This window comes from Heteronotia binoei, chromosome 4 (assembly GCF_032191835.1).
Source record: "Heteronotia binoei isolate CCM8104 ecotype False Entrance Well chromosome 4, APGP_CSIRO_Hbin_v1, whole genome shotgun sequence".
Taxonomy (NCBI): domain Eukaryota; kingdom Metazoa; phylum Chordata; class Lepidosauria; order Squamata; family Gekkonidae; genus Heteronotia; species Heteronotia binoei.
This window is the reverse complement of record NC_083226.1, coordinates 65,130,369-65,158,187: the sequence shown is the minus strand read 5'-3', so window position 1 is coordinate 65,158,187 and position 27,819 is coordinate 65,130,369. Positions and strand designations below refer to the sequence as shown.

The window sequence follows — 27,819 nt, the reverse complement described above, 5'->3', positions numbered from 1 at the left end:
GGGGCAGGGTTATTCTGAAGGCGCCAACAGGAAGGTGAAAAAAGTGTTTCCTGCCTCCCTGAAGGAACAGTAGGAATAACCCACAGAGATGTCCGACAACCTCTGAGGGAGAACGGCTAGTTTCACTGTATAGTATAATTAGTCATAAGAGCACACATAATTGGTCGGTTTTGACTACTCTTCAGCTTTGAAATTTAAAAACTTTGTTTTGCAAATTATTTCTACTAGACAACTCTTTATTTACTGCTTAGCATTATTGTAACATCTAATCACTAGGAAATGTCCTCAGGATATCAAATCATTTCACTCAATGTCCGTAGCCTTAATAAGTGCATAAAACAAAAAAAGAATTCAATCTCATTTACTCAAGCTTAAACCACACATTACATTTCTACAAGAGACTCACATCAAATCCACTGACCGGTCACTTTTCAAATCCACATGGTTTGGATCCCAATTTCTTGCCCCAGGGACTTCAAAAGCCAGGGGCACAGCAATAATAATTGCAAATAACACCAGATTTGATCTTAAAGTGCAACTGACAGACCCACAAGGCAGGTTTATTTTCGTGAAGGGCTGGCTAGAAGATCAACTGATAACGATGGGCTCTATATACGCCCCTAACTCCTCTCAGATCACATTTTTAAAACGCACTTTCAAAGAGCTGCAAGATTTTACTAAAGGAGAAATGCTATTAGGTGGAGATCTTAATTATATTGCAGATAAAAAAATGGACAGATCAGGTTCAAAACATCTCATCTCACACCAAAGAAACTTGCTTACTCAGTTGCAATCTTTATTTGACTTACACTCACTTATTTTGTCTTACTGCCTAATGGAGGCAATAAGACAAAATAAAGACATAAAAGGTATAGACATAGGACGCTCAATTCACAAACTGGCTGTTTACGCCAATGACTTAACTTTATATTTATCCTCACCAGTAGAATCTCTTACAGCACTTCAAACATTACTTAAGTCACTCAGTCTAATCTCAGGCATTACCTTTAATAATAAGTCAGAAATTTTTCCTATAAACCTTACCAATTCCACACACCAACAATTGATCCTAACAGGACATGGGAAACGGACAGAAAGCTCCTGGAGACTATTAGGAGTACATATCCCTAGGGATATCACAAAGCTCAAACAATACAACTATGACACCTTACATAAATCGCTTATACAACAATTGAAAAACTGGGATAAGCAAAAATTCTCTTGGCCTGACAGATTTTATCTAATCAAAAGTTTTATAATCTCAAAATATCATTTTCTCTTTCGTACTTTACCTATCTATTTACCTAATTCTACTATAATCAAGTGGCAAGCTGATCTCAATAAATTTTTGTGGTCATACAAAAAACCAAGGATTGGAATAAACACTATCTCTCAACCTTCATCATGTGGAGGAATGAATTATCCTAACTTAATAACCTACTATAATGCAGCTTTACTTGCACAAATTACTAAACACATACTGGGGAACTCACCAGCAGACTGGGAGCAGAACACCATATCATGTGTGAGACGTGTTATGCAACAGCAACTTACTTTCAAAAACCAAGTATAAAAACAATCTCTTCTTACATCCCTTATTTACATTCTGGAGAAACAAGCAGAATAAATTAGTCCCTGAAATTTCAAGATACTCTTCCTTCCTAAATCAGAGATGGTTCCCACCTGGACAAAGGAATAGTGAATATCTAAAATGGAAGGAAAGAGATTATTCTAGATTAATAGACCTGTGTGTTAACTACACCTTTCTTGAAAAACAACAACTGGAAAAGAAACTTGACTTTGAGATTAAATGGTTCCAATACCTACAGGTTAGAGACATGTTTGGCTCAGTCAAAGTGAAGGAAGCTTTTAAACGCCCACTAACAGAGTATGAAAATTTCATCAAAAACCTCAAGGATAATACCAAGGGTATACTCTCCAAAACATACAAGTTATGCCAACATATATTCAACAAACAAGAGTTTCAATACCAAAAGTGGTGGAATGAGGACTGTCAAAAGGTTATACCATATAATCATTGGGAAATAATCTGGCGTTCTTACTGTAATAAATCAAAGGTTTTTAACCTAAAGTTCCAATTTCATAAGACTCTTCTACGATGGTATTGGTCTCCAAAAAGAGTAAGCAAAATATTTCCTTCAATAGACCCGCTTTGCAAGAAGTCTTGTGGAGAACAATCTGATTTTCTCTATGGTTGGTGGAAATGTAAATACATTACCACATATTGGCAACAAATTAAAGAGCAAATTTACTAATCACTCAAATAGACCTGCCATTGGAACCTGCTATATTTCTACTCCATAATTGGCCAGATTCGAGAGTGAGTTCTAGCACTTCAGAATTAGTCCATATTTTAATAGCAACAGCGAGACTGACTATTGCTACGTGGTGGACGGGCAAAAGCATTCCGACAGTGGACATGTGGCACCAGAGGGTATGGGAAATCTTTATTTTAATAAAATTCGCATACAATTCATATGATATAAAATATGAGCAGTATGAAAAGCATGTGGTATCAGTGTGGTTCCCTTTGGTTTCTTATTTCTATGAGAAAAACATTCTTCCTAGTAAACAATATTACAAAAAACTGATTTATCTGTAAAAGGATTATTTATTTATTACTTTCAATTTATATCCCGCCCTCTCCGCAAGTGGACTCAGGGCGGCTAACTCATTGTATAACTCATTGTATAATAGGGAAGATATTTTATTTTGTTTAGTTGTGTATATTTTGGTTTAGTATGATTTGTTGTTTAAATTTGTACGTGATGAAAACAAATGAGGATGCAGTTTATATTTCGTATGTATGGAATTAACTAATAAAGACAATTTATAACTTCAAAAAAAAAACCCAAAACAAAAAAAAAACATAAAAAAAGCTAAGAGTTCCAGGCTTCCTGAGTGCAGAAGATTAGCTGGAAGTTAATTTGCTGCACTGTAGCAATCATTTCTACGAAATTTTCTAGAACAGAAGAAAGGGATGTTGTTGGCTTTAAAGTCAAGCTGTCAGAATACAATTGTTAGTTATAAGATTCGTAGAAATACTCCATTAATTTCAAAAGCACAGTCTAAGGAAATTTTATATACAGAATTGAATAAGGTTACCTAATTCTCTCCTGTATGACACCTGCAATACTTAGTTATGTGCTTATTCATTTACACCACCATGAACAAAATGTATTTATCAGACGAATTTATCAAAATTGGAAACTATCAGCTTTCTGAGAAGTGTCTGACATTTCAAAATTATACAATAGGTTGTCATTGGATTTGTTTTTCTGCAACCATATATTGCATATAAAGCAGAGGCAACCCTTACACATCCAGATCAATGCCCTGCTTTTTATCAAGGGGGGGGGGGGGACCATCCAACAGAGGCAATGAATCCATTATGGGAAGGCCAGCAGCAGTGCCAAAAATTTCTAGCTTAATGAAATAATCTAAAAGCAAAATGGAAAATCTTATTTCAGCATTTTTGGTCATACTTCTGTGATCACAGCTGGCAAGAAACAAGAAAAGGACTAAGCTTCCACAATGCAAAAAAGCACTTCAGTAGTCATGTTACAACCTTAAACTCATGCTGGACAAAAGCGTCAGAAACATTTATTTACCTGCTCTATTCAGTGACATTTTCTTTGTTTAATTTTTCAAGCACCATTATGTGACAAGAATTCCTGCTGTAATACGATTACCAAAGAGTGACTGTATGGAGGAAGAATGTTTTTGAGCGGTTATCTTGTGCTTCACACTGCAGCTGATGGAAGACAAATGGGTGCCAGTAGCTTTAAGGACCAGAGCAGGAAGAAAGAGGGTATCTTGGCTTTCCTACTTCCATAAACAGGCCAGAATTATGAAGGGCACAGTTCAGCAGGAGGGTATCTTATCACTTTGGATCCTGGAGTTTCAGAAGCGAAGAGACAGAATTACAAACCAAATGTTTCTAAAAATTGTTAGTTGGTAATGCTGCCTCATCACACACTTAACAGTTTTTAAAAAACAGGTTGGTTTTTTCTTTACTGTTTGTGTGAGGAATATTTTATTTGGTTTGTGTGTGTTTAGATACATCAAATCTCTATAAAAATAAATATTAAAGAGGCTTTGAAAGTGGCCACAAACACATGGCAAAAACAGAAAATGAGCCCCACAAAGTGAAACATTTATCTCAAGGCTTTTCAACAGAAAAGCAGCAGTGAACGTTAACGCATGTGTTCATAGACTTCACAGTCCTGCTGCAGTGCACTGAATTCCATAAAGTTTTATTCTAAGGGTGGGGTCAGTAGGCCCTCAGGGACATCACAGAAGGCAGGAGGAGGGATCTGCAATGGGAGCAGAACTGGCAGAAGTTGCTGCTTCCCTCTTCCAAAAATTTATGGGCCATTAATCTTCAGATGCTGGCATATAAATTCCTATGCAGTTCAGATATTGCCATGTATCTACCCATGCAGTTCAAAACTATCATTTTTAACTGCCATTGAGGAGGCCACTTGAGAAAGGGCAGGCCAGCATCATGCCCAAATCCAGCTGTGATGGACTGAGAGCAGTCTGTCTGAGTGAGAATTGAAAAGCTCACTCTAATTGGCTGAGCTGCTTTCATGATAATGGATGTATCTAGTGGAAGGAGGTAGGCAGGGGGAGAAATCTCAGTGTTGAGTTTTGAGTTCAAAGTAGAGATTGAAGCTGAGAGCAGATTGAGCGGGAGATCAGTTCAGTTCCTCAGACAGAGCTGGTTGTGTTTAGAGCTTTTGTCTATATGAGAGTTTATTTGAGAGAAGGTGCTAATGGTAGCACTTTCTGGGAAAAATTCTCAAGGCTGTGGCAGTGTCACAAGGCAGAGTGAAACTGTAAATATCTGCTGAGGAGTTCTGTCAGACCAAAGGGCAGACTCCTGGCTCTAAGCCAGAACACCAACCAACACACACACAATGAGAGAGGAACAAAAGGTTCTTGTGGCTGCGTGGAAATCCCAGAATTCAGACAGAGATCCTAGCTGTGAGGAGACTTGACACAAGTGAATGAGGTGCTAGTGTGAAGAGCCCTCAAGGGTGTTAGTGTCCAGGGTATAGCTCTACAGCCCTAGAGGATACCTAATTTGCTAGGGGAGGGTTTCCCAAACTTCTTTGTGGCCCACTAAAATTTGGGGGTAGAGCCAGGAGACTTTGGGGGTGGAGCCGAGAGACAGGAAATGATGTACAAACAAGCCTAAACTCTTGCAATATTTTGTTTAGGAAAGGTAGGAGAATAGTGGAATTTTGCAATGCAATTTTAAAGATAAAACATTAAGAAAAAGCACAAGGACCACACAGCAGAAAACTAAAAATATAAAATGCTCTCAGCCTGGGAAAACATGAAAAGGCAGGGCGTTTAAAGCTTCTCCCTCCCCACCCCAGATCTACTCAGATTAGCAATGGCAAGGAGGGAAGGAGGAAAGAAAGAGAGAAAGGAAAGAGGAAAGAGAGAGAGAAAGAGACAAGAGAGACAGAAAGAAAAAGAAAGAGAAAAAAGAGGAAAAAAAGAAAGAAAGGGAGAGTTGGAAACAAATATAGAAAAAAGAAAAGAAAGAGACAGGAAATAGGAATGAAAGAAAAGGGAGGGAAAGAGTGAAAGAAGGGACAAAAGGAAGAAAGAGAAAAGAAAGGAAAATAAATGGGAGCAACTCACCTTTAAAACTGCTCACTCTGTGGGAAATCCGGCCACGGAGCCCTCAACGCCAGGCCACGTGGCCTCCAGTCCCCTGGCCACTCCCCCGCCTACCCCCGCATTGCGCCTCCCCCCCATTGTGCGCCTCCACGCCTCCTTCTCCTTCCCCCACCTCAGACAGGTCAGTTTCATGTTGTGCCCCATGCCCCGCGCAACAGCCCAATCACTAAGAAATCAGCACAGAGCTCATTCCACGCCAGGCCAAGCTGGCGGTAGCTCAAACAGACGGTGGCCGAAAAGGGTGCATGGCTCCTCCCTCCCTGGCACTTCCTGGATGGGAGTAGGGAGGAGCCACGCACCCTTTCCAGTTGCGGTCTGTTTGAGCTGCTGCCGGCTTGGCCTGGCATAGAATGAGCTCTGCGCTGATTTCCGAGTGATCGGGCGATCGGCCGGGGGGGGGGGGGCTGAACGGCTTTGCAGCCTGAGGTGGGGAAGGGTAGGAGAAGGAGGCGCAGATGCATGCAACCCCGGGGAGGGAGGCGCAACGCAAGGGAAGGCGGGGGATGGGTAGTCAGGGAACTGGAGGCCCCGCAGACCAGCGTTGAGAGCTCTGCAACCCGGTCCTGGGTCACGACCTTGCCTTTGGGAAACACCATGCTAAGGGAAAGGGTCTGTGAAGGGGAGATCTGTCACAAGTTCAGTCAGTCCTCTGAGTGAGTGAGATAGTGTGTGGAAGTATAATTGAAAAGCCAAAACGAACTTTAAAAGTCTTTCTATAGTGAATGAGTGTTATCCAGTGTGAGGCAAACATTGTTTTTATATTATAATACCAGTCTGCCACTATAAGTAGTGTTCTTGAGTTATTTATTACTTGGATTTTCTGCTTGCCAACTGAATTTTATAAACATTCATCTGATATTATTCTGTCCCTTCCTAACCCTTCTTTACATAATAAATCTATTATTTTGTTTGAACTTTAAAACGCTATCAGTGCCTTCATTATTTCTAACAAGGTTAATTTTGGGTTCTCCTGAGGTGCTGGGTAAAGGTGACAAAATTCACAGTGGTTCCTTTTTTACCCACTGACTCTGACATCCTTCACACCAGCTTATCTGAGAATCCCTCTCCAAGGTATTCCTTAACATTACAATTTTAACTGTTGTGAACTGCTCTGGGAACCGATTCTTGCTGTAAAGCAGGATAAAAATATAATGCATAAATATAAACCAAGCATAGCTGTGCAAATTCTAGCCCTTAGATACTGAGTTTCCTTCTGGCCTACATGAAATTATTAATGGTATCTTACTTCATCTCTTGGGCCTGTCTCTTTTTTGTTAATATGACTGGTGTCTTTGCTAAAAGGAGCTTTTCTAAATCTTAGCTGATAAATCGACATTGATAAAGCTGATAAAGGACATTGACAAGACTATTCTAAGTTTTTAGCTGGTTGGTGCCCAGTTCCCCTTATTCTTTATGGATCAGCTATTTGGATCAAAACTATTTCTGATAACACTGATCAACTTCTGTTCCAATTTTTAAGAAAAATACCGAATGCCCCCAGTTGTATATCAAACGTATTATGGGCAGAATTTGGACAAATATCCCTGGAAACAAGAGCCTTCAATCTGAGTCTAAAATTGTCCTGCGCTAAAGATGGCTTGCTAGCTTCTCTGAAATGGGATACTCACAAATTGATTTGGATGAAAGCTCTGTATGAGATACTGATGTTAGTTGGAATGTCAGCTAATCATATTTCTGATACGGCAAATCCAAGGTGTTTTCTTTGATCAAAAATTCTGTCCTAGATATGATTACAGTAATTAGATCTTAAGAACCTGCCAAATTTGCTCACCCCTCTGTGTTGCCCCCCCCCCCGGGTATTTTCTCCATATGCACCACAACATTGCAGAGCTTTTTTATTTGTAAAGTTGACTATTTTATATGGGAGATTTCTGAATAGGCTTCATTCCAATAGAATTTGCCCTTGTGGCCTTAATAGTTGGATGTAACATCTTTTCATATTTGAATGCAGATTTTTTTAGAATATAAGGGATCATTATATTAACCCTCTAACTGATCAATATCTCATAAGAACATAAGAGAAGCCATGTTGGATCAGGCCAATGGCCCATTCAGTCCAACACTGTGGCACACAGTGGCCAAAAATTTATATATATACACACACACACACACATATACAAACACACACATATATATACACACTGTGGCTAATAGCCACTGATGGACCTCTGCTCCATATTTTGAAGCTGTCTATGCTTGTAGGTGCCACCACCTCCTGTGGCAGCGAATTCCACGTTAATCACCCTTTGGGTGAAGAAGTACTTCCTTTTATCCGTTTTAACCTGACTACTCAGCAATTTCATTGAATGCCCATGAGTTCTTGTATTGTGAGAAAGGAAGAAAAGTACTTCTTTCTCAGCTTTCTCCATCCCATGCATTATCTTCTAAACCTCTATCATGTCACCCGCAGTCGACGTTTCTCCAAGCTAAAGAGCCCCAAGCGTTTTAACCTTTCTCCATAGGGAAAGTGCTCCAGCCCTTTAATCATTCTAGTTGCCCTTTTCTGGACTTTTTCCAATGCTATAATATCCTTTTTGAGGTGCGGTGACCAGAATTGTACACAGTATTCCAAATTAGACTGCACCATCGATTTATGCAGGGGCAATATGATACTGGCAGATTTGTTTCCAATTCTTCCTAATAATTTCCAGCATGGCGTTGGCCTTTTTTATTGCAATCGCACACTGTCTTGACATTTTCAGTGAGTTATCTACCACGACCCCAAGATCTCTCTCTTGGTCAGTCTCTGCCAGTTCACACCCATCAACTTGTATTTGTAGCTGGGATTCTTAGCCCCAATGTGCATTACTTGGCACTTGGCCACATTGAACTTCATCTGCCACATTGACGCCCACTCACTCAGCCTTAACAGATCCCTTTGGAGTGCCTCACAATCCTCTCTGGGTTCTCACTACCTTGAACAATTTAGTGTCATCTGCAAACTTGGCCACTTCACTGCTCACTCCCAACTCCAAATCATTTATGAACAAGTTAAAGAGCATGGGACCCAGTACTGAGCCCAGTGGCACTCCACTGCTTACCGTCCTCCACTGCGAAGACTGCCCATTTATACTCACTCTCTGCTTTCTATTAATTAGCCAGTTTTTGATCCACAAGAGGACCTTTCTTTTTACTCTATGACTCTCGAGATTTCTAAGGAGCCTTTGATGAGGAACTTTATCAAAAGCTTTCTGGAAGTCAAGGTAAACAACATCTGTTGGGTCTCCTTTGTCCACATGTTTGTTCACCCCCTCAAAGAACTGTAACAGGTTAGTGAGGCAAGATCTTCCCTTACAGAACCTATGCTGAGTCTTCTTCAATAACCTGTTCATCAATGTGCCTACTCATTCTGTCCTTGATAATGGTTTCTACCAACTTTCCCGGTATTGAAGTCAGACTGACTGGCCTGTAATTTCCCGGATCTCCTCTGGAACCCTTTTTAAAGATGGGGGGTGACATTTGCTACCTTCCAGCCCTCAGGAACAGAGGCAGATTTCAATGAAAGATTACATATTTTTGTCAGAAGATCCACAAGTTCAACTTTGAGTTCTTTCAGAACTCTTGGATGTATACCATCCGGACCTGGTGATTCATTAGTTTTTAATTTGTCTATCAGTTGTAGGACCTCCTCTCTTGTCACCTCAATCTGACTCTGGTCTTTCAACACCCCTTCCAAAATTAGTGGTTCTGGAGCGGGCAAACACTTCTCGTCTTCCACAGTGAAGACGGAGGCAAAAAATGCATTCAGTTTCTCAGCCATTTCCCTATCCCCCTTCAATAATCCTTTTACCCCTTGGTCATCCAAGGGCCCCATGCTCCCTGGCAGCAACGGGGCTGCCATGTTCAGAGCGGGGCTCATCTAACATCCCCGAGAGTCTTCTCCGAGTGCCTAACTGACGGTCTCTGCTTCTCCAGGTCAGTCACCTCAGCCTCAAGGGTACAAACTCATTCCCTGAGGACCAGGAGCTCCTTGCATCGAGCACACACCCAAGACTTCTGTCCTGTGGGCAGATAGTCATACATGTGATACTCAGTGCAAAACACTGGAAAGCCCCCACCGCCCTGCTGGCATTCTACCTTCATGATAGCTTTTTTTAAAAATATACAGTCCCCTTTTAAATCCTGTTTGTTTATGTGGCTCTCCTTCTGGAGGGTCAACTTACCTTATTGGGAGCACAAGGAAATTAGGGATCTGGTTTCCTGGTCCTTACAGAGCCCCCAGGCTAAGAGCCACAGGCCAAGAGCCCTCTAGCTCTCTGGCAAGCTGGAGCTTAACAATGCAAAGAGGGTGGGGAACACAGCCACTCCTAATCAATCAGCAACCATCACCTTCAATCACCTTCAGTCCACTCAACCAAACAAACAGGAGTTCCCCAGCAACCACAAACTCAGAAATTCTCAGTAACTATCCCAGTTCTTCACCCTTTTATCAGTTATTTTCTGCTCTATCTCAGAGCTTCTCTGCTCTCTCTCTCAGAACTCTCTGACTCCTTGTCTGCTTTGCTTAGTGATCACTCTGGCAATAGCAAAAATCATTTCAGTCCTTGCATCCAAAAAATGAGGAATGCGAATCTTCTGCTGCTCAAGGTTTGTTAATCAATGAACTTCTAAGGCAGAGATGGCCAAACTGTGATTTGAGAGCCACATGTGTCTCTTTCACACATACTGTGTTGAAAGAGACACATTCTCTTGAAGCCCCCACTGGCCCATTGGGTTGCTTGGAGAAAGCATTTCTCTTTAAATCACTACTCCAAGCCAAGCCAGCCAGCAGCTTGAAGAATGCATTTTAAAAGTTAAAGTTGCTTTCTTTCCACCTCTCCCTCCCTCTCCCATCTATTTTCTTCCCTCCCTTCCACATCTGATATTCCTGTCTTGCAGCTCTCAAATATGATGTTTATTCTGTGTGGCTCTTACACTAAGCAAGTTTGGCTACTCCTGTTCTAAGCGAATAAAAAGAAAGGTTGGTGGCTGGAAGGACTGGAAAATTCACAGAGCATCAGCAGTTAGTGCTAGACAGAAAAGTATAAGAGCCAGTTTGGTGTAGTAGTTAAGAGCCAGTTTGGTGTAGTGATTAAGTGCACAGACTTCAGAGCCAGGTTTGATTCCCCACTCCTCCACTTGCAGCTGCTGGAGTGATCTTGGGTCAGTCATAAGTTCTCTCAGAGCTGTCCTGCTTAAAGGCAGGTCTCAAAGAGTTCTCTCAACCTCACCTATCTCACAGGGTGTCTGTTGTGGAACGGGGAAGGGAAAGGAAATTGTAAGTCACCCTGAGACTCCCAAGTGAAGGGCAGAGTATAAATCCAATTTCCTTCTCTTTCTCTTCTTCTTCTATCAGATCCAACTAAGACATTGCGATGAGAATGACTCAAAGGTACAGCAGTGGTGAGAGGCTAAGACTACATCCAAGCACACTACTTTCTTTAGTATCCCCAGGTGACTGGGTTGCAGAGAATAGGATCCCCCCCCCCCCCAGTTCTACTTTGCCCTTCTCCCTGCAGTATTTTTTCCCATGGTCAGGCCAAGACTTTTTTTTTTAAGTCACAGCTAGCTTTTAATTGATGGATTGTTTCTCTCAACCTGTTTCAGCTGATAAAGCCAGACAAAACAAGAAGCAGGTTTTATGTGGGACAACTCTGAACTCTTTCTTGAAAATCCTTCAGCTAAAGAAAGCAAATAGCCACAATGGATAAAATCTGGAAGAGTACAGCTGAGTGGGCCACAGTCCTGACAGTTTTGTATTGTTGAAAATATTTGCCACATATTCCAGTCAAAGTAACCTTTACTTATTCTGAAGAATCAACGGCTACTGTGTATATTAAGATATGTGCAAATGAATACCACCCATTCCTTAGTTTGTTCCAAGAAGCCTGTCAGGATAAACATGCATGGATGGGTAAGGCATCCTATTAACCTCAGACCGAAATGTCCAGTCACATAACATAGCTCTTACTTGCCCTTACTCACACTTCTGTTTCGTATTAATCAATATGTACACACACAAAAAACAGAAGAAATGAAGTCTTCTATATTCCTGGAAGCATTCTGATTTCATTAACCATGTTAACAGTTTCAGGAGGTACCAAGCAAACTTCAAAAGACAGATCTGAAAGAAAAAGTGCTGCTAAGCAAACCTCTCTGCAGAAGAAAAAATACTGCCAAGGTTTCCTTCCAAATACTTTACTAGTCCATGGAAGTACTATGACATTCCAACTGGAAAGGGAAATGTTTCTTCCTATCCAATAATGTTTTAACGTAATGGGAATGCAAGAAGTCTTGCCCAAGAGTGCTTCTTGTGTGCAGCTTGAACACACTTTTGCAAGGGATACTTCAAAATCATCCATCACTGGTGGCTTGTCAAACAGGAACTTATTTATGATATGGCTCAAGATTCATTATTTTAATAGCAACAAAACATGGAATACAGTAATTATGAAACAAAAGCTTGATACTCATATCCTGTTTGACATATACTTCCCACTCCAGTTTTGCTTCTGCAAAAGATAACTCTGAATGGCATTTGCACATTACTTTGTCGTTGACTAGACTTTTATTTTATGTAAAATAAAATACTATGCACACATCCTTAAATCACACAACTACAAGGCACCCTAAAAACTGAGGGAGGGAAGAGTAAGACAAAAGGAGATTAGCTCAATTCACTCATTACTTACAGAGTAATCCTGGGAAAGGAAGCAAAATGGAAAGGGTACACAGCCCTGACAGTGCTGTGCTTCTGTTCTCCCAGTTATAAAAGTTGTGGAGCCTCAACTTGGTGAGGTGGAAAGTGCTATCAAGTCACAGCCAACTTATGATGACCTTGGGCCAGAGATATTCAGAGATGGTTTGCCACTGCTTGCCTTTGCATAGTGACCCTGGACTTCCTTGGTGGTCTCCCATGCAGGGCTTTTTTAGTAGAAAAAGCCCAGCAAGAACTCATTTACATATCAGGCCACACATCCTAATGCCAAGTCAGTCGGAACAGTGTTCCTGCTAAAATTAAGCCCTGCTCCCATCCAAATGCTAACTAGGGCCAACCTTGCTTAGCGTCCAAGATTTGACAACATCAGGATAGCCTGGGCCATCCTTAGCTGCCTCAAGTCTCCTTTCATTGAGGGACTTGGATAAACCCTCTTATTTTGCCCTATTGCCTCAAGTCAGGTACTTATTTGCAGATGAAGCTTATTTATTTATTTATTCGATTTATATCCTGTCCTCCCCACCGAGGCGGGCTCAGGGCGGCTCACAACATAAGTAAACAAACATTCCAATACATACACATTCAGGGGGGCATGAATGAAAGGGAAACAATCAAAATCTAACTATTGGCATAAATGCATTCCCTTGTGATCTGCTGTAGAAATCTCAACAGATACTACAAGGAAGTGGCAGAGAAACAGCACGTGAAGATTTCTGAAAATATTAATTGCAGTCTACTGATACTGCATTAAGGATCACATACAGACTGAGAAACCAGGGAACCTGTTATCTGAAATTCACCAGAATAATAATTTAAAAGCTCAGTTTTTTCCTCAGCCCATCACAGAGACATACAGCATTCAATGACACTGAATGCTGGCCAGGAAACAATGACAAAAGCAGGTAGGACGACATACTCTTCTTATAATAATTGGAGAAAGGTATAGTTAATACTTACAAACACCAATGTGCAAAATTAGAGCAACTGAATGCTACTGGTCTGGAAACAGACATAAATACTAATACTTAAAGCTAATGCCTATTTAAAAAAAAATTAGAATATCCCCAAAAGTTTGTTGCATGTTGAGTTCTCTGCTTCTGGGCTACAGCCACACAGAGTACACTGAATAAAATTTAATTTAGGACTAAAGAACATTTGAGATTCATTACATTAGATTTTCAGAATCTAGGCATAATTTAGATTACTTATTTATAATTTAGATTTATAAAATATACAATATACAAACTACATTTACAAAATGAAAATTTACTGCTGAGTAAGCTTCAACACAAAATCTTAAATGAAAAGGGATCACAGCTGAACAAGAGAAAAAAATGGCTTGGGCAGTTTCAGAGAAACAAGAGGTGTTGACAGCTGCTTACCTTCAGCACACATCTGCTAAGGGAAAAATGCCATCATACTTCAGTAAATGTGTGCACTTTAAGGGAAAGAGCCAGTTCACTAAGATAAAGGTGGGGAAGAATCCTGAACACATCGTGGAAAGGGAACATCTGCATAAGGCTATCATCAAAGCTTCTGACAGTACAGGAAGCAGATATGCCAACTAGATTAAACCAGTTATTCTGCACAACACAAGGGGATGAAAAAGAGTCGTGAGAAGCAACTGTCTCAATCATCGAAGATGCACCGCATCAATTATCTGCATTCAGGTTACTCTGTCATATCGATCCTGCTTGTACTAATCAAGAGCAAAGTTTCATCACTTCAAACCTCACTTCAAATGCTATTCTGCTTATGCTGTCCTCTCTTTTTCATGCAGAGTACCTAAAAGGTAAAAGTCATTCCAATATGGGTTGGGTTCAACAACAGAATATACACACAGCATTACTGGTCCAAGTATGTGCTTCTGATGAGCCACCTTTTATGAAGAACGTAACCATGCATATTAAAAAAAAAAAATCTTACTCTGTTGTCTGCCTTCTGGAATTAGAACATGTCTGTTTCTAAGCAACTATGGCAATACTTTGTTTCCTCTGGCTAAACATAATCCAAGGCAAACCTTAACATCATGTGTAATGTTCTTTTATGTCCAAATATTTGCAAATACAGTGACTCTAAAAATGTATGGGCAGGACTGTGTGTACTTCACAATTTAAAAACAATTAGAATTCTGCACGTAAGCAACTGGAATTCTTCTCCAAGCAAAGCTAAACTCTGCATCTTGCATATATTTATGCAAATTTGCATATATTCCTCTGTTAGCTTAATTTAGTCTGCAATTTTCACTATTCTGCATAATTTATTCTGGTTTTGCCAGTCATCTAAGAGGAGCAAAGGCCCTGAAATCTTGCCCTGGGCATTGAAAATCTATTGCAGCCGCTTCTCCTCCTTCAAAGATGAGAGCAGATCTTGTCTGTATGTTTCATATCCTATCCTTGTAGTCCAAAGAGTTGAGAATCTGAAAAAGCAGGATTCTGCATTTTTTTCTCCACTCCAGAATAAGTACAACATACAAAGCCTTACTTATTAAATCACGAACGGTGCAATTCTAAACACATCCTTCTAAATCCAGTGAAGCCAATGGGATTAGCTCAATATAACTCTGTTTAGGATTGCAGTGTAAATAAACTAGTAGCAACAGCAGCAGTCAATCCACCACCTATAGAATTGCTAGCTTAAATTCCCTGTCAAGCCTAAATATTATCTCCAAAAGCTTCAGATGCTCCCGACATTTTATGCAGCACACAATACAAATAGACTGCTTTATTCCTGGTCACCAATTTCTAGTATCTGAAACTGCAAGTTGCAAATTCATGTATAAATGACATTTCATGTGATTATGGGATACCAGCATATAAAAGACCCCTAAGCATGCACTTTGTACTACCTGAAAATAGATAGGCTTGGTTCAGCCACTATAGTTTGTTATCTCTAGGCTATAACACCAGGATTCTACTCACAATCATTCAAATGCTACTTTTATTGCCTTTGGTGTTTCCTCCACAGAGATCCAGTTGGTATCCTGAGCCGTGCTAAGGCCAACACAGGAGAATATGACAAGATTAAACCACAATGTCCATGGTTATACTTCAGACAAAAATGTAATTAAGATTACTGTGGTTGACAGTGCATCTTTAAACTAGGGTTTCTGGTTCCAGACTAATGTATCCTAACTTGCCATAGTTAGTAGAGTGGCCATTGTTTATATAATCTTATTTGTAATGCTGGCCACTCTGGCTTCTGTCAAGTTACCTTCCCTCCTGGCCTGTGGAACCTGCCAGCAAGCAGATGAGCAAGGCGCAATCCCACCCAGAACCTGAGGGGAGGGTATATTTTGTCCAGGGGAATCCCAGCTTCCCCTGTGGGGATCCCTCACTGTTCCACAACTCTTAACATTTTTTGGGGGGGGGGCTCCCTTTGGCCACCAGCTCCTGGAAACTCACCCCCTCACCAGTTTGATGCCAAGGCGGCCATCAAACAGGGCTGTTTGGTAACATGCATAGGGTAAGGGTAATGAATAAGAATGAAGGCAGGTTCTTTAGCTCTTAAACAGGGCTTTTTTGTAGAAAAGGCCTAGCAGGAACTCATTTGCATATTAGGCCACACCCCTGATCACCATTGTATCACAGGGGGTTTTTTGTAGAAAAAGTCCAGCAGGAACTCATTTACATATTAAACCACACCCCTTGACACCAAGCCAGCTGGAACCGCATTCCTGCTCAAAGAAAGCCCTGCTCTTAAATAATATAACTCTTTATTTCACTATCATCTCTATTAGGTATACAGGCTACAGAAATGAGTGCTCAGGTTCTATGAAAAGAAATATAAACAGAGAAAGATTTCTAACCGAACCTGGAAAACTACAGTTACCTGAAATTTGTCCTCCCTACCACCCATTGGGCTGGAGCAAATGGATGTATGCTCTCTGGCTGTCATGTGCATAATAACAGCCCCCTGGCACAGAGTGTTAAAGCTGCAGTACTGCAGTCCTAAGCTCTGCTCACGACCTGAGTTCGATTCCTGACGGATGCTGGGTTTTCAGGCAGCCGGCTCGAGGTTGACTCAGCCTTCCATCTTTCCAAGGTTGGTAAAATGAGTACTCAGCTTGCTGGGGGGGAAGTGTAGATGACCAGGGAAGGCAATGGCAAACCACCCTGTAAAAAGTCTGCCGTGAAAAAGTGAAAGCAACATCACCCCAGAGTCGGAAACGAATGGTGCTTGCACAGGGGACCTTTCCTTTTCCTCTCTGGCTGTCATGTGCAGATGTGTGTGCACAAAGGGAGAACAGCTACTTTCCTAGCCCCCCTCCCATGTTGAAGGTCCTGGCCAATCTAGGTTCTGGAACCCACAAAGAAGTTGTAGCCAGTGATCAGCTGCTACTCACAGAAGGATTCATTATTTTCCCTACAAGATGCAAAAACCTACTGATCCCAAAGTGATGGGATTTTAGCAGGTTGGATGTCTCTACCAGCACTGGTCCATCTCTGGAAATGTCAGCTCTTCCTAAGATTAAACAGTTTCCATAACACCACTACCAAAAGCTAGTTTAAATGATGGTTTAGTGAGATGTCTAAACCAAGCCACACAATCCATCGACTTGAGAAAATCCCCTCACTGAGATTACCCTTTTTTTCCCCTGGCGTTTGATAATTTACTTTTAGAAAAAAAAACTTTAACAGTTTATTGGAAAGAATAGTAGTAGATACAATGTGAAAAAGCTTAAAGAAATAACCATGACTAAGTAATACAATAAAAAATGGTAAAACTTATGCAGTCAAAGTCTGGAACAGATAAAACCGCGTTGAATACCTAAAAAGAAAAAAAGAATCCAAATACTAAAACAAGTGTTGGAAAATAGAAAGTATTACCATAATCCAGAATTCAACATTAAAGTAACAAGATTTCTTTATATGCAAAGCATTTGGCAACAGAGCTAGTATAAAAAAAGGGGAGATGAGCATTTTTAACCAGCAATTTTTGGCTAATTTGCTCAACTTTAAATTAATATCCTATATACTATGACTCCAAAAAGTTAAGACCTTACCTTCTAGACCTAAAATATACTACTGATACATAAACATTTTTCTACTGAAGAGCTATCAGAATAAAACAAAATAATCACTGGGGAAATCTAGAAAAAAATTAGGCCTGACTCTTAAACATGCTCAAGATCAAGTGAACTGCTATAGTTTTAATATCAGGATGTAAACATACTAGTCTATCAATGAAGTCAGTGGAACTCAAGCCAATAAACCTTCTGCCAATTGTGCAGAGTCTGACAGCAAATATCAAGATGCATGGTAAACACCAAGTACATGAAAACTACATATTAATATGTGGGGCGGGGGGTTGACAAGGAACTCATTCTCTCTCATTTAAGAACCAAGATACCACGAGCGGTTTGTCTGGGTTTTGAGAGTTACAATACTTTATTCACAAATATAAATATGGAATAATTTAGATATTGGTCTACCTTTACATGCTGATGATTACTCATACATTTAATTCTGTAATCACGCTACCCAATTTTTATTCTTGCCATAGGGAGTGTGACTCCACCTTCCCTGCTTCCCTCACAATGTCTGAGCTGGATTTTCCAGTCACAGTGCCATTCAGATGTGTGACCAAACTAGACAGTTGCCTCAAGCCTATAAGTCCTGCCATTACAATATTTATAGGGAAATGGAATTATCATACTATCCTAAATGCAATGACAGACGTAGAGCTCAAAGTTTATAAAAATATGGGAGACATATTAAATCTTACATCAACCAAATGTTTTGCTCATGAGACAACACTCAGCTCTATCTCACTCCACCACCAGATTCAAAGGAGACAGAGAAAACTGTGAATAGGTGCCTTGAGGCAGTTTGGGAATGGGTGAACACTAACAAGCAGAAAATTCCAAGAAAATGTAGATGCTATTGATGGGGAAAAGGAGTGACACAAGAAATGGGTTATCACCTGCACTGGATGCAGCTGCACTCCCTCTAAAGTAACAGGTTTGTCATTTGGGAGCATTCCTGGACCAATGCATTCTACCGGATAAACAGGTGGCAGCAGGGGCTAGGGTGACTTCTACCAGCTTTGGCTGGCAAACCAGCTACAATCCTTCCTGGACAGAAAAGATCTTGCAACTATGGTGCATGTCCTAGTAACATCTACATCAGATTACTGCAATGCTCTCTATGCAGGGCCCCCCCGAAGGCTCTCAACAAGCTATAGTATAAATTTTTTTAAAAAGCTATAGTTGTACAGAACTCTGTGGCTAGAATGCTGAGTGGAGTGGATCGTAGGAACATCTTGTTTTACCCCCACCAGATTCCAATTTGTTTTTGGACCCAATTCAAGGTGCTGGTATTGCCCTTTAAAGTTTTGGAACCAGCATACCTTAAGAACCATCTTCTATATCAGCCTACCAATTTACTCCAGTGATCTTCAAATAGGGTTGCCAATCCCCAGGTGGGGGCAGGGGATCCCCCGGTTTGGAGGCCCTCCCCTCGCTTCAGGGTCGTCAGAAAGCGGGGGGAGGTGAGGGGAATGTCTGCTGGGAACTCTGTTATTCCCTGTGGAGATTTATTCCCATAGAAAATCATGGAGAATTGATCCGCAAGTATCTGGGACTCTGGGGGGGCTGTTTTTTGAGGTAGAGGCATCAAATTTTCAGTGCAGCATCTAGTGCCCCTCCCCAAAATATCCCCCATGTTTCAAAACGATTTGACCAGGGGGCCTTTAATAATGTGAATTGGAATTGGAATTTCATTAGAGGTACGTTAGCAGCTGTTGGATGTGGCGAAAAGTTTTGTAAAATGGTTGCAGCAATTTATTCAAAACAAGCAGCGAGGGTCAATTTCAACGGAATAATGACGGATCCAATAGAAATAGAACAAGGTACCAGACAGGGTTGTCCATTGTCACCTTTACTTTTTATTTTAACGTTAGAATCCTTAATTAAGAAGATCAGAGATGACCCAAAAATCCAAGGAGCCAAAATGAAAAATGAAGAATTTAAGACATTGGCTTTTGCGGACGACCTAGTTTTCATTTTGGAACAACCAACCTCATCAATAACTCTTTTGAAACAAAGACTTAAGGAATATGGGGAAATTTCGGGATTCAAATTGAATGCATCCAAAACTAAAATCTTAACGAAAAACATGGATAAAGCCCAGATTGAACAATTAGAAGATTTTTCAGGGTTCAAGCACGAAAGAAAAATAAAGTACCTTGGTATTTATTTGACCAACGACTTAAAGACTTTGTACAGAGACAATTATGATAAAATATTGAAGGAGATTCAAAAAGACTTAATTAGATGGAAAGACCTCCAGATATCACTTTTAGGCAGAATTGCTACAATTAAAATGAATATCCTCCCGAGAATTTTATTCCTCTTCCAAATGATCCCAATCATTCCCCCCAAAATGTTTTTTCAACAAATAAATGGGATGACCAAGACCTTTATTTGGCAGGGCAAGAAAGCTAGAATAAAATCGAAAGTGTTGCATGATAGTAAATTAAGAGGCGGACTGACACTTCCTGAATGGAATCTATACTATAAGGCTTGCTGTATAGCGTGGTTAAGGGATTGGTGTATTCTGGAGAACAAGAGATTGTTAGCCCTGGAAGGTGCGGGCCTGGGGGAAGGCTGGCATAGCTACATGTGGTATCGTACCCCTACTAAAGCCAGTCAGTTTCTTAGACATGAAATAAGAAGATCCTTACACAGAACTTGGCTGGAAATTAAAGTATACTATTCTCACACCCCAATGTGGTTATCTCCAATAGAGGCCCTGACACACCCAAACCTGTACTCTTGGGAAATTCAACAAAATTATGGTAGTTTACTAGATAATCAAAATGCCTTGATAGAAGAAGAAATTGCTAAATTGGATTGGTGGGTGCAATGTCAGCTCAAATCAAGATTTCAAAAGGACAAAGAAAAAGGATTTACAAATAAACCAAATGAATTAGATTTACTTATGGGGACTAAGCAGAAGCTTATTTTCAAGGCTTATGACTGGCTGCTGCAAGTTAAGATGCAAGACGAAATCGTAAAAGAATCTTGGATACGCTGGTTAAAAGACTTTGGATTCAATATAGACTTGGCAGAGTGGGAAAAACTATGGAAACAGAACTTGAAATTAATAAGACCCGCAGACTTCAAAGAGAACCTTTATAAAATGGTATACAGATGGTACCTTACCCCGGACAGATTGGCCAGAATATATCCTAAATATTCGAACAAGTGTTGGAAATGTCGAGAAGCTAAAGGATCTTTGTTCCATATTTGGTGGCAGTGCGAGCATGCCAAAAAAATTTGGGCCCAAGTTAATATATGGTCGCAAAAAATTTTGAAGATGTCAATTTGCCATGTTCCTGAATTATACCTCTTAAACATTTGTAGACAAACCATCCCTAAAACAAAGTTGAAATTACTGCTGTATATAGTTACAGTGGCCCGAATATTATATGCCAAGTATTGGAAGATTAACAAGATACCCAGTAGAGAGGAATTTGTTGCCAAATTGTTAGAGGCTGCCGAATCAGATTTATTATCCACAAGATTAAGAGATGGTAACGTGCAAAAATGTCAAGAGGAATGGGATCCCGTTTATAGCTGGGTGAAAAGTATAGGTTTTGACATGGAGTAATAGAAATTTACCTGATCCTCTCCATCCCTTAGTGTGAGTGGGTTTGTATTATGGTTGTACTTTCGTGTTTTTCTTGTTTTGTTTTGTTACATTGTGCGGGTTTTTTTTTCTCCCTTCCCCTGTTTTGCTGGTATGCTTGTAACTCTGTAATGTACATTTGCCTACTTGTTTATGTTTATTTTTCCTTTCTTGTTCAATAAAATTATAAATTCTAAAAAAAAAAGAAAATCTTGGAGAATTGATCCGCAAGTATCTGGGGCTCTGGGGGGGCTGTTTTTTGAGGTAGAGGCACCAAATTTTCAGTGCAGCATCTAGTGCCCCTCCCCAAAATATCCCCCATGTTTCAAAACGATTGGACCAGGGGGTTCAATTCTATGAGCCCCAAAAGAAGGTGCCCCTATCCTTCATTATTTCCTATGGAAGGAAGGCATTGAAAAGGTGTGCTGTCCCTTTAAATGTGATGGCCAGAAATCCCTTTGGAATTCAATTATGCTTGTCACAGCCTTGATCTTGGCTCCACCCCTAATGTCTCCTGGCTCCACCCCAAAGTCCCCAGATATTTCTTAAATTGGACTTGGCAACCCTATCTTCAAAGGTCTTGCTCCAGTTGCCCTCACAATCTGCTAGATCAGCGGTGTCAACTCATTTGTTATGAGGGCTGGATCTGAAATAAATGAGACGTTTGGCTGGGCCATGTCAGGTTGGGCCACGCCATGTCAGGTTGGGCCACGCCATGTCAGACCGGGCCATGTGTGTAGCTATTTAAGTTTAGGTAGCAGAGATATAAACTTTATAAAGGACACAGACAGACACAATTAAATATATTTTTTAAAAAACTTAAAACCTACTTAGAACGTTAACATTCGTTGGTCTTAAAGGTGCTTTCTTTGCATTTCTCCCATGGGATCTAGGGAACTGGACAAAGGAAGCTCGGGCTCTTTCCTTCCTTCCCCAGGGGACGGCGGGGAGGAACCTCAGTCAATAGAAGGAAGAGTGGCTTGGCTCAGTAGCTCTGCTCTGTGATTGAGAGCCTGGAAAAACAAGCTTTGTCTCTCCCCCCCCCCCCCCCGCTTTCTCCCTTAACCAATGGAGAAAATAGAGGTTTTGCTCTGTAGCTCCTGTGCAATTGAGCAAGCCTTGCAAAGCAAGCTGTTATGCAGAAGGAAGCAAGATGTAGGGAGAAGGAAGCAGATGACAGCTCGGGGGCCTGATAGCAGCTCTCCGGGGACCTGATTCGGGCCCCGCACCGCAAGTTTGACACCCCTGTGCTAGAGGGACAGTGACTTCAGAAAGGGCTTTTTTAGTCATGGCACCAATAATTTGGAACTCCCTCCCAAGGAAGATTTGTCTGTCTCCCTTTATTGGTGTCTTCTGCCAGTGGGTGAAGACTTTTTTGTTTTGTTTGGCTATCCATAATAACATTTGATGGTCCTCTTCCCTGGTTCTGGTGTTGTTTGTTTATGTGTTTACTGAATTATTTTATAATTTTAAACATGTTTAACCGTCCAATATGTTTAATGTTTTTATGTGCTCTACCCTGAGGAACCTGATCAGGTAGAAGGGCAGCACAAAAATGTTTAAATAAATATTTCACATAGGTTTTTCTTGCCAGAAGTGCACAAGGAAAGATTTAACATACATGCTGATCAAAGCCTGGAATTTTTTTCCCCATTCTTGTACATACATTCTGGTACAATGACAGTTATTTTTTGAGAAACCACAGCAGAATGATTTTTTAAAATACATTTTGGTACATTTTCTTGAACATTAATGTAAGAAGTACAACTTTTTAATTAAGAGAATTTATGGTCAGCCCTGGAAAAACAGAGGAAAAAAGGCTCATCTAATAAAAATTTGGCAAGTGGATGAAATGGAAAAATTGATACACAGAAAAGGGCCCAAATGTAGGAAAGAGACAGATTTATCTGTATTTTCCAATATCTGGACAAGAAACATGACCACACTCATAATCACTGGTTTAATATTTTGTTGGGAGGACTGTGTAAATTACAGAAATTTGTTACTGGACTAATAAATATTAAATAAGTTCATATCACATCATAATATAATAAATTGCATAATTTTGCATGCTTTGTGGCTAATAGTTTTTTAAATAAGTCAATTTCTGAAAGCAGGTCTTCTTCAATGCAAAATAGTTCTCTAGATGCTTTCACAATTTATGCCAAATTAGAACTAGACCTTTATTTGATTGGCAAAGCCTTATGCTTTATAAAGAAGGTAAGCAACTAAATTATTTGAAAATAAAAACTGAGAACCTCAGCTTCTATCAAAGTTCTCTCCTAAGAAACATTTTCTATTTAGGAGCTAGCTAATGCAACTTAAGAAACTTAAGTCTAGACAATGAGACTCTGAGCATCTTCTAAGGTACGTGACCCTAAGACCCACTGAATTACAGGGATTCAGGTGCACAATTAAGATTCAAAAGCTGGAACTTCTAAACAACCTTAAACTGAAGCAAATACCACTTTAATCAACAGACCTCACTTCAATGTTAATGGATGTTGGGTATGCACATCTTTCTCTGAATTGTACTCTAAACCAGAAAAAAGTTTCAGTTGATAGAAGAAAAAGAAGAGATTGGATTTATACCCTGCCCTTCACTTGGCGTCTCAGAGCAATTTACAATCTTCTTCTCTTCTCTCCTCACAGCAGACACCCTGTGAAGTAGGTGGGGCTGAGAGAGTTCTTTCAGAACTGCTCTTGAGAGAACAGCTCTGAGGAAACTGTGACTGACTTAAGGTCACACCCAGGGCCAGCCCTACCACTAGGCAATTGTCTAGGGCATTGGCCTTCTGGGGGTACCGAATTGGGCTACCCCCATGTGACTTGGTGATGTAAACAGTGCAGGGTGTGTGTGTGTGCCAGAAGTTAGCCTTGTCTAGGATGGCAGACAGTCCAGGGCCAGCCCTGGTCACACCAGCAGCTGCATATGGAGAATACATTGTAGATGGCTGTATACACTGTCCTATGAATTATTTCACTTATAACTTCCTGTGAATTTTATTAATTAATAATGACTAATTTAGCTTATATACAAGATCCCACAAACATAACCACTAGTACTAGACTGGGGTGGCCAAACTGCAGCTTGGGACTCACATGTGGTTCTTTCACACAGACTGTGTGGTTCTCGAAGCCTACATTGCCCTGTCAGCTAGCTTGGAGGATGCATTTAAAGTTGCTTTTTTCCACCTCTCTCCTCTCTCTCCCACCTATTTGTTTTCTTTCCACCATTCCTTCCAGCTCTCAAACCTCTGATGCTCATGTACTGTGGTTCTCAAACATCTAATGTTCATGTCCTGCAGCTCTCAAACATCTGATGTTTATTCTATGTGGCTCTTACATTAAGCAAATTTGGCTACCCCTGTACTAGACCTTTTTATTGTAATAGCTGACTAATCTAATCCAATTAGGAGACAAAGACTTATAGCTGACCTTGCACTGGACATCAAAGCCACTTATGGCAGCCATCTCTTAAACTACATAAAGCTCTTAAACTATATAAAGCCAATAGCTCAACTGTTATATGGTTCATTTATGAGGCTGCCCAGCTCATATTTTGTACCTCAAGAGTTCAATCGAAGTTCTTAAGAACCATTCTATAGATCCCTAGATGTGTGTCAAATACCAGTATAAGACTGGAGACAGGTTGTCTAAAACAGAAGCCTGGGTTTGTATTCTATCTATTTATATGTGGCTAAAGGGACATCTTAACCCACAAGGTTTACTCCTGCTGAGACACTGGGACAATTTCCAATCAAACTACTGTAAGTCTGTTCAACATTACTGCTGAGAATAGATTTTTCCCCTTCAGGTGCTCTTATCCTGTGGAACAGCCCGGAGGGGGGGGGGGGGGAATTAGTTAAGTAGAGAACTGAGGACACAGAACACCAAAACAATCATTCTAGCTTACAAAACATTATGATGAGAGCGAGCATAAAAAACCACAGTGGAACTGGCTATTTAATAGCTTTGGACATAAAAAGGTTTAGAAGAGCCTTTGCTCTGGCAAGGTGTTCTGCCTTCCCGTCTGCTGTACTTGAAGGGAAATATAAGTATATTCCTCTCACAGAAAGTCTCTGTACCTGCCTGTTAAGGGATGGAGATTACAGAGCATGTGTTTTTCATATGCACATATTATAAGGTAGCACGTAATGAGATCATCACCCCACTGATTGAAAACATTTTGGGCTTGTCAGAAAAGGCTATACTTGGGTTTCTTCTATTTGATAGATACCCCAAGATGACCTACCAAGTATCCAGCTTCTGTATAGCAACACTCAGGTTACGAAAATTGGATGGTAATTACATAGTAGGTGGTTATTGTAGCTAAATTTATTAGATTTTTAAACTTTAAAAAATGTTTTTTAAGTATTTTAAAACCTTGGAATACTATATATTTGTATTTTTTCTGTATAACCAGTCTAAGGACTGTTATAATAATAAACAAACATCTCAGTGTGACTGGAGAAACTAGCAATCACCTTTCCAACAAACCCAGAAATTGAAGAAACTACAGGGATTCGTTTCTGCAGGTTCATTAAGCTTCCAAGTCACTGCAAGCAGATCCCAAGCCCAGCCAAGCAGATTCCCACATGCGGCAGCCCGAGAAAGGTGCTGGATATGCATCTGTGTGCTTGCATGTAGGAAGTAATATTTTGGGTGGTTAAATAACACCATGGAGCTGGCATCAACAGTCAGCATGGAGAGATTCAGGAAAATCAACAGGGTACCACTTCCCCAACCATTTCACAGTGCAGGTCAGTCACCAGGTCAACCAAGGCCATTTCAGTGCCTGAAAACAAACTGGAAAGGATCTATACAATCTGTTTCACCACATGTTCAGTCACCTTGCTGAAAAATGGTACATTTGAGGCTCAACTTGAATTATTCACAGAGAACAAGTTATGATGTACTGCTCTGCTGCTAGCAGGCATAGTCTGGATATGACACAGTTGATTGTTAGGGTGCCACAATATTGTTGGGAACTCTGTAGCAGCACAACTGCTGTTCTTGCTTCAGATACTGCTGCACCTAGCTAATTGGACACTGTACTATAGTCCAAGCACAGAATACAGTGACGTGTATGCTGGACTGAGCTGCCAGAGTAATGGCTTTCTTGTGCAGACCACAGGTCGCATGTAATTCTTGATCATCATTAGCCATATTATCCTTTATTCCTATTGTAATTCCAACAAATGCATAAATTACAGTTAGTTCCAACAAAAAAGGATTTCAAAATGTACAATAACAATTTTTAATTAGTCAGCTAGATTTAAAGATAATTTTCAAAGTAATTAAGATTTACAATAAAGCCACATCAACAGGCAAAGCCTCTTTTTTCTTGTAAATTAAAACAGAATTATGTAATACTTTCAAATAAAATTGTTAGGTCTAGCTGCCAACAGATTTGGATTTTATTCCTAATTCTGTTGTTGATTCACTGTGTAGTCAATGATTCAGTAATGAGTCACTAAAATTGCCAGTTCTCAAAATATAAAATAAAGATAATATTTATAAACCTGCTGGTCTGCAAGTATGAGATAATATGGGTAAAAAGGGTTACATGCCGAATTACATGAGTAAACAGCAACCACAGACCTTTCTTTGAAAGGTTCAACTCTGGTAACAGCTATTGCAGGTAAAGATCTCCCCAGAGGAGTTTAAAAGTTTAAGAGTCGTTTGTAGGCAACAGGAAGAGTCGTTTGTAGGCCACAGGAACAGATGCTCTACTCAGCTGCTTCAATTTCTGACGCTGAATAAGAACATTTTTGTTCAAATTTTCAAGCATTTGTCTAAAAAAGTTTGTAAAAATTCACCCAATCAAAACGAACTTCTAAGAACCGACGTTCCTTGGATCGCACTAATGCAAAAAACTCTCACCTTAAATTCAGTCGCTTCTTCATCCTAAATTAGCCCCATGCGTAAGAATAACACCTATGTATACTTAAAATAGCATTTAAAAGATACTACTTGCTACAGCTCGTCGCCGGACAACCTAAGTCATCGTAACTAACCCATTTTTAGTAGCTCAAAACGACTAATAGTATCTTGAACGTTCAGAGCTATTAAGCTTTCATTTCCGCACTCTCAATAACCCTAAACGTACACTTTTCTAACTTTAAGCAAATTGTTAAGGGCCACCTACTTCCCTATACGGCCCATACTTTCTATACAAGGCAGATAACAACTCTACTGATCTGACATACCTTGCGTTGAGGTCTAGTATCATGCTTATCGTTTCTGAAGACCTCTGCGTTCTGATGCCGCTGTGACCTCGTGCGAACCACGTTCCCTCTTTGAGAACTCATTCTCCATACACTCGCACACTCCCACCCGGAAGTTAAACCTTTAGAGCCGCTACCCTTCGCTCTCCTGTCATCAGATTGGCTGAGGCGTCACAAGGAAACCAAGCATTCTCCAGCATTATTGGTGCCTGCATGAGAGAAGAGTGTCCCCGGATTGGTGGCTTTCTCAAAAGCGGCCGGTCAGTGAGGCAGAAGCCCCGCCTCTTCGCCTCCCTCGGCTGCTTTCTGTTGCCCAGGTTTTCTATTCGCGAATTCAGTTACTCGCGAGCGGTTATACGTAGGTTCTGGCATCAGGCGGGCAGGCCGGCCTGCCGCTGTCACACGAACTCGGCTTTTTGTGTTGTTCTTCGTCTGTTTTCGGAGCTTGCAGCGAGCAGAGAGTAACGCCGTTACCACAGGCACCAACCAAGGCGGTTACATAGCAGAAACCGACCGCTTT

General features: G+C 40.5%; 1 protein-coding gene across 1 annotated transcript in view; it reads right to left on the bottom strand.

Moving 5' to 3' along the window:
• The window catches only part of C4H9orf85 (chromosome 4 C9orf85 homolog), a 41,365-nt gene extending 13,567 nt beyond the window's left edge, over window positions 1-27,798 (bottom strand). Inside the window, exon 1 of the mRNA XM_060237464.1 lies at window positions 27,282-27,798. Coding sequence (XP_060093447.1) covers window positions 27,282-27,383 — 102 coding nt within the window. The 5' untranslated portion in view covers window positions 27,384-27,798. The remainder of the gene's footprint in view (window positions 1-27,281) is intronic.
• Window positions 27,799-27,819: the final 21 nt, after the last annotated feature.